General features: G+C 54.4%; 2 protein-coding genes across 2 annotated transcripts; both read right to left on the bottom strand.

The window, feature by feature from the left end:
• Window positions 1-410: 410 nt before the first annotated feature.
• Window positions 411-1,427, bottom strand: MONBRDRAFT_11061 (uncharacterized protein; the record flags this gene model as incomplete). Its single annotated transcript, XM_001748819.1, has 2 exons — window positions 411-641; window positions 711-1,427. The coding sequence occupies 2 exons, from the start codon at window positions 1,425-1,427 to the stop codon at window positions 411-413; spliced, it is 948 nt and encodes a 315-aa protein (XP_001748871.1).
• Window positions 1,428-2,998: 1,571 nt separating this feature from the next.
• Window positions 2,999-6,463, bottom strand: MONBRDRAFT_28411 (uncharacterized protein; the record flags this gene model as incomplete). The annotated part of the gene is made up of 6 exons (XM_001748818.1): window positions 2,999-3,104; window positions 3,190-3,338; window positions 3,427-3,798; window positions 3,867-4,037; window positions 4,138-6,146; window positions 6,274-6,463. 6 exons carry the CDS (start codon window positions 6,461-6,463, stop codon window positions 2,999-3,001), a joined length of 2,997 nt encoding a protein of 998 aa, XP_001748870.1.
• Window positions 6,464-7,237: the final 774 nt, after the last annotated feature.

The raw sequence follows: 7,237 nt of genomic DNA, 5'->3' as shown, positions 1-7,237 counted from the left end.
GAGGTAGAAGAGGTGCTTGATGTAGAAGAGGTGCTTGAGGTGCTTGACGTTGTGGATGTGCTCGAGGTCGAAGAGGCTGCAGTGGTCGTCTGATTATTTAATATGCCTGCGGGCACCTCTGAATAATCTCGACAGTCAATGGCATCTGATGCGCGTTGGCAGCACATGCGGGCGATGAGAGGCTTCATCATGGGGCAACAGCGACCTTCAAGACAATAGATGGGACGTACATGCATTGCTTGAGCGCAAGTTGACAAAGGGAGGGCTTGCAGCGTTGTATTGAACCTATTTGGAATGGCAGGCAATGGTGCATCCGTGTGGACTGCGAATGAGAGAGCATTTGGCCTGACAGCTTTGCTCTGAGTGCTTGCTTTGCATCTGCTTCAGCATGGTCACATTATGCTGTATTCTCATCGGTCCCATTTCTCATCTCCTTGTTTTAGCCTGGGCAAAAGGACAATCAAACCACATACATAGTCGATGTCCAAGTTGCGGATGAACATGTTCAGGCGACCGAGAGCAGAGTAGGCGAGAAGACTGTTGACATGTGAGCATCCCCGGGGGGCCAAAGTAATGACGGCGGAACAGCTCTGAGAGGACATGGAGGGTTGCATGTTAAAAGAGCGACCTGCGTGGCACGACTGCAAGACACAAAAAAAATGCTTCAACGATCAAAAGCACATGCGGGGTAGGCAGACGATTGCGCGCACCGCTTCAATCGTAACAACAATGCTGGTGACGGCGGCCGCTGCGCACAAAGCATATGAGCGAGAATTGAAGGTCAGTGGGCGAGGCTTTTTGAATGAGATGAATGTTGGCGAGGGCGCGTGCGTCAGCAGACCTTGAGACGCGGGAAGCCCAGTCAGGAGAGATAGGCCCTGGCCATCGGTGCCCAGAGCGGCCCGAGTGCCGGCCGATTTGATGACCAGATTGCCGTAGATTGATGAGAGAACGGGAAAGCGGGGGGGATGGTCGACGATGGCGTTTCGAACGTTGGCTTCGACGTTGCCGTTCACGCTCGTGAGGTTGGGAAAGACCACGGGCTCGGCAAAGCCGCTTGAGGTTTCAATGTCGAAATAAATGTTGCCGATGACGGCAGCAAGCACGGGGGCCTGAAGACTGAAAATGAGTCCATTTGCTTTGACGAAAAACTCTATCCCTTGAGCTGAGGTGAGTTGGGGCAGAAGGATGGTGGTCGAGCCTTCTTGAATAACGAGCGTAAGTTTAGCCGTTGTCGTCGCGAGGTTGGGAAATCGAAGAGTGCCGTTGTACGCGCTGAAGTTGACGTGAATTGTCAAGGGAGAGTCCAGGCAGGAGTCGGTATAATTGTAGTCGGATTGCACGTGCACGTCCAGGGCCCTACAGCCGGGCACAGCCAGGAAAAGAACCAGGCTCGCGGCCGCGAGCGCGGTCAATGCGCGTTTCATGATCGTCGGCACCACCTGTGATACCTGGTCGCCCTTGTAGCTGACGTCAACGCGAAGCGGTGAGTTTGGGGTCAGCCGCTGCCGTTTACGACCCCATGCTGATTGTGCGAGCACGCAGGCTCCAAATTGGAAACTGCTCAGCGTCTCGGGCGCGCGTTGCCCCCTGTTTTTTTTCCGTTCTTCCTGTTCTTTCCTTTTATCGCCGTGTAAGCTGCCATGCAGCTTCACAATCGCTGTTTGGGCAATACGAAAGGGGGCGAGGGGGGACAAGCGTCGGTCAGGGCACGCATGTCGACCTTTGGCAATTTGCAAACGAGACAAGCAGACCGGTCAAGCAAAAGTTATACAAGCAAACAGGCGTCGCATGCGCGAAGGTTGACTCAACGTACCTCTCTCGGCAACTCACATACACCGAACCCTGTCCAACACCTTGACGTGTCTGGCACCCTGACCGCCACGCATGCACGCCGGCCTGTGCGCCGCCCTGCGCTTCAACCTTTGCACGGAACAACACCACGCAATTGGAAACAAGAAAAAAAAAATATGAGAGAGAGAGAGAAAAAAAAAAAAAAAGAAAAGAAAAAAGAAAAAAGAAAAAATTTCACACACACACACACACACACACACACACACACACACACACACACACACACACACACACACACACACACACACACTCCAGGAATCTGATAAAATTGTTGCACGTGTGTCATTGGTGTAGAATTAAAGTGTATAGGTGTGAAAAAGTTTAATCTCATGTGTGAAGATGTAAAGGTGTAACAAGTTTAAATGTAAGCGCTTTGTGTGGAAATTTTGATGTTTGCGTATGGGAGCGACGCATTCCGAACAAACACATCTATAGCTATAGCTTGGCACACTGCGACGCCGGGCGTTAGCATGTAGAAATATGGGCACGATCCTCCGACCATCGCTCTTAAAAGATGACCGAGGACGTGATCCTCTTTGCTGCTGGCTAGTGTGTATGGCCCGTCCTTGCTCTCGTTGCTGTTGCTGACCAATGCGACGCAGTCTGAGACGACGATATTTGCAGCGAACCCAGCAGGGAACTGCTTGGCAAAAGCAGAGGAGGCTTAGTGCAAGCAATCCAATTTCAATACTCGAAGACAGTTATGCCTTGTAACTCAGATGTTGAAATCTGTCTGTGGTGGGACATGGGCTCCAAAGGTCATTTACGGCGTCAACTCCCCAAAAGAACTCAGAAGACTCGATTCATTCTCTTGATATGGCTTTACACTTCCAAGCCCTCACCCATCCCCAAGAGGCTTCATGATATATGCTGGCATCGCCGGCATTTGCCCATGATACCAAAGCCATGACTAGGTATTTGCCGCAGCCTGCCTGGAAGAAGATGATGAGTCCAGTCTCCTTAAAGAGACCTTTTGGGCGAGCAATGATTGAGCTCCGCGCGATACCTTGCTATTGCTAATCGACCATAATTTCGAAGGGATTTTGAGAAATCGATTGATGAGATGTATTCCCCTCCAAATGCTCAGAGCAGATGAACAGCACGACACCCGTGGATGAGGTTGAACGTCGATGGTTGAGTAAATCTAAGCTGCCGTGTAGTAGACGACCAGCTCAGGGTAGACTTGATCGTTGTCGAACATGACCACCTCGTGAAATTCTCCAGCCGGCGTCGCGATCACCGAGTCGTATCTATAAAGGACAAGCACGTTGTCAAGACAAAAGAGATCTCTGCCACGGCTAACATGCATGATTGACCAACAGCAGGGCGACGCACCGCTCATTGTTAGGCGCATGGGGCAAGAGAGGCGGGGCCAACGCCTTGGAGTCGGGTGAATGATGGACAAAGGCGTGGCCCAACAATGCCCGCGTGATAATCAGCATCCGCTCATTATTGGCATTAGGCGGCTTGGCATACTGATGACTCTACAACGAGAAAATGATCATCAGAACAATAAACATGGCTGCGCACAATAGCAGCCGCGAAAGAAAACACCTGCGCAAAAACCCCTACCTTGCCGGGGTGGTCGGTCTGATAGACACCAAGACCAAAGCGATGGCCGGCGCCGCTACCGGCAAAGCGATAGTCTAGGCCCAGGCGCACAATTTTGTCGCGCAGTGATCTATCGGGGCGGATGCCGTGCAGCAACAGGCGCTCTTGACAGGATCTGTCTCGCAGCAAGGCTGGAAGGCCCGAGAGGGCATCCACCTTGGCCGTTTGAAGCTCATCATAGTGCTTCTGGTTTGTGATGCGGTGCAACATTTCCTGTCGCTTTGCGCTGTAACGCTCCCACAACACTGGATTTTCTACGCGCTTGACCCGTTGCACTCTCAGATGTGCTGGCCCTCGCCCGTCTGTGCTCAGCTGCTGCAGCAGTTCAGCCACCTAGTTACACATTAAATTCAAATGAAGGTTGTTTGCTGAGACGGGCATGGCATCATCAAGCAACGCACCTCGGGAATCAGCTCGGGCGCGTCGCGCAAAACATCAATGGCCGGTCCAATTGGGCCAGCGACAGGTCGTGCCGCCAACTGGCCAGCAGTGAAAAGGCTTGGCCGTTGCTTCGGATCTGTTGCAAGCAAGGCCCGCGTTTCCTTGTGCAATTCGCTCGTCGAATCGCACATCTGCAAACGAAAGGTTTCAGCGTGAGAACGAACAGTGTTTGACAAGAATCAGCCTCGAACCGACCGACCCTGACGAGCCCAGCCAAAAAATGACACTGACTTCAGCCGCTAGGTGCGGGAAGCTGCAAATACCATCTCCCGCTCGTATGCTCCAGCTACATTGATCCACCACCTCATCGCTCCGTGTTTGAGCAGGTGGCACTGTCTGTGGGTACATGTAGGTATTGTAGAGAACACACCCAAAGATAAAGGCATCCTGTGCTGGACGTGCCCCCACACGACCACGGCCAAATAGCACCTCGGGTGCCACGTAGCCCTCCGTGCCTGACGCCTTGGTGGCCGTACAAGGCAACATGGTGGCTTCAGCGACAGCCTTGGCAATGTCAAAGTCGCCCAGCCGCACAACGGGCTGATCCTCCAAGCCGTCCAACATCACATTGCTCAGCTTGACATCTCGGTGTACCAAGCCCTTGCTGTGCATAAACGCCAGGGCCGTGCGCAGCTGAGTCATGAGTCCAGCAATCACAGTCGAGGTGGCCAGGTGGCGTGCCTTGCTAAGCCACTGCTGCAAATCCCCTTGTGCACACCATGGCTGTACCAGGTAGGCGCTAGGGTGGCCACTGTGCACGTCCACGAGCGCGCCGAGGACCGGGATGATGTGTGGGTGCTCGAGCCGACGCATGGCGCGGAGTTCACGGAGGAATGTCCGGCACTGATCTTGTTTGTGTTGCAGGGCAAAAGCGTACTCCTTGACGGCCAAATCTTGTTCCCCAGAATTTAATAGCGCGGCGCGGGCCTTGTACACCTTGTGATTTTGGTTGTAATGAAGATCAAGCTGGCCCAGGCTGGACAGCGACAACGTGCGGTCCACTTCAGTTAAGGCCTCCAGGATGAGGCTGGCTGGAAGGTCGGGGCCAAGCACTGTGCGGAGCCGCGCTCCCAGCGTGCTCTGCTCAGGGTGCAAAAAGACCAGCAGAGCTGGAAAGTGCTGGTGCAGCAGCTGCGCTAGCCTGACCATGTGATCTACGTGCGACTGTCCTTGCAGCTGACGTTGTAAGGTGGCTTGCTTCGCCTTCATCTCCCGCAGTTGTTGTTCAGGGCCTGAGCGCATGTCGTCTGGTAAGTAGTTCAGAGCTGTCATAGTTCGACGGATGCGCTCATTCAGCTGCGCTAGCTCCTCATGTGCGGAAGCGGCCGGGTCATCAACGCTTTGGGACAGACGAGCTGCAAGCTCCTTGCACTGGGTCAACACGGACAGCGTCTGAGCTTGCCAGTCGATCATGTCTTGCAGCTGTTGCACCAGAGATTCAGCCTCGTGATGTACAAATGCTAGATACCAGGCATGATGCTTCACGTCGGGCGAGGCTTGCCACTGGGCGACCGCGTCAAGCCCATTCTGGTCAAATTGACTGAGCTTTGTGTGGGCGTGGCAAAGTTTCTTCCAGTCGCTGGGCAAGCTTTGAGGTGTAGATACCCGATCGACTGGCTGGCGCTTGACCTGTTGCTGCAACCTTTGCACGCGACTGCTCGTGTCCTTGATGCCCGCTTGCGCCACGGCATCCAGAGCATCGACAAACGCTTGTATGAGGACCTCAATCTGCTTGTTGCTGGCGGTCAACAGACGTGAGCGCGCTGGGCCCACGTTTTGAAGGCGGACCAGCTTGTCAATGGCCGCTGGGAGATTGACAGGAGGGTTTTTCGGGGCAGGAGGACTGGAGGCTGACAGGCGGGGGAATTGCGTCACTGCTGCACAAAGTGCGTGAAGCACCGGTGCCAAGTTGGGTTGAGAGACCAGGTCGTGCATTGCTTTGAGCTCTGTTGCGAGGGTGGTAGTTTTCAAATCCAGCTGGCTCGTGCGAGCAGATAGAGCTTCGGGCACTTTGAACACTTGATCAAGCGCAGAGAGCGCCTTGGTCGCTGTGTCTCGGAAAGCGGTCCAGTCCATATGAGGCAAATCCACGGGCGCTGCATTAATAATCTCTTTGATCGATGTGGCAGAGGCCCGCACGCCGGCATTGTGTCGGATGGCACCGTCGACAAAGGCGTCGAGGTGCGGAAATGGGTGGGTGGTCGCATGTTTAGGCAGGAGCGGCTTCAGCCAAGCCTCCACTGCCACAACCAACGAAAACGTCGTCTATTCCAGTTGCATGGGCAAGGTCTTTGTGAGGTGGTGCGAGTATGAAAGTTGAAATGGATGGAAGAGAAGACAGAAGGATAAACAGGATGGTAGACATACCGCCACGGTCGGGGCAGCACTGGGCAGCGGGGGTAGCCAGGCGGGAGGTTGAGGTGGCTCGGAACGGGCTGCAGTTGAGCTTGGTTGTGGTTTCGGACGTGAAGCAGATGATGGCCGGGCAACGTGGCTTGCAGTCTAAAAGGACAAGGCAAATGAATGCGGGCCAGTAAATTGACCGAAGCAGCGTCATCGATCAAGGCAGCAACGTGCCTGCGAGCAGGAATTCTTGCTTGCTGGATGAGAGACTTGTGCAGGAGTTGAACGGGATCTGGCTTTTTGTGCAGCTGTGTGAGCTGCAAAGACGGGCTCCAGCTTGCTTCCAAGTCCCCTTCGGCGCGCCACGTCGAGCGGTGTCTCGCCATCCTGTTAAGCGGGTTCAGGAACGAGTGAAGAGTTGCTATCGAAAGGAGGCGAGGAGTAGTAGTGTGATGGGAATCGCAAGGTGGGAGACAAGATCAAAGACAGCGGCGCGTGGCAGCAGGCTCGAGTTTGGTTTTGCAAACACACGGCAAAGGCGGCAGGAGTACACGAGCACGAGCAGAACACGAGCACGAGCAGAACACGAGCACGAGCAGGATACGCTAGAAGCTTCAGGCACCAAGAGAGAAAAGAAAGAAAGGCCACGGACGCCAGAGGTGTCTTATGTGTCAATGCGGCTTTGAGCAGAGACAACGTGGTGGGTGCAGGCGATCAAGAACGGAAGCACAGGAGAGACGGAGGAGAGCGAGGAGCATAGAGCGGGTCGCAAGCCTTGGGGGAGCATGCTTGATGTACGCGGGGAATAGGAGCGAAGGGATGGGACAAGAGGGTGGAAGGGCCAGGGATTCAAGCGAGATGGACGACATTGAGGAGTATCTCGACGGAGCATGCCAGGCCTGGGTGACTGCCACCAGCACTGCGAGGCGAGGAGTGGCCATCAGGGTAGCAGCGGGGGAAGAGGGAGGTACTGTACTGACGCTGGCAT

Source organism: Monosiga brevicollis, genomic scaffold (genome assembly GCF_000002865.3).
Source record: "Monosiga brevicollis MX1 MONBRscaffold_26 genomic scaffold, whole genome shotgun sequence".
In the NCBI taxonomy this organism is placed as follows: Eukaryota; class Choanoflagellata; order Craspedida; family Salpingoecidae; genus Monosiga; species Monosiga brevicollis.
The sequence above is the reverse complement of the archived record's forward strand: the minus strand, read 5'-3'. Positions and strand labels throughout refer to the sequence as shown.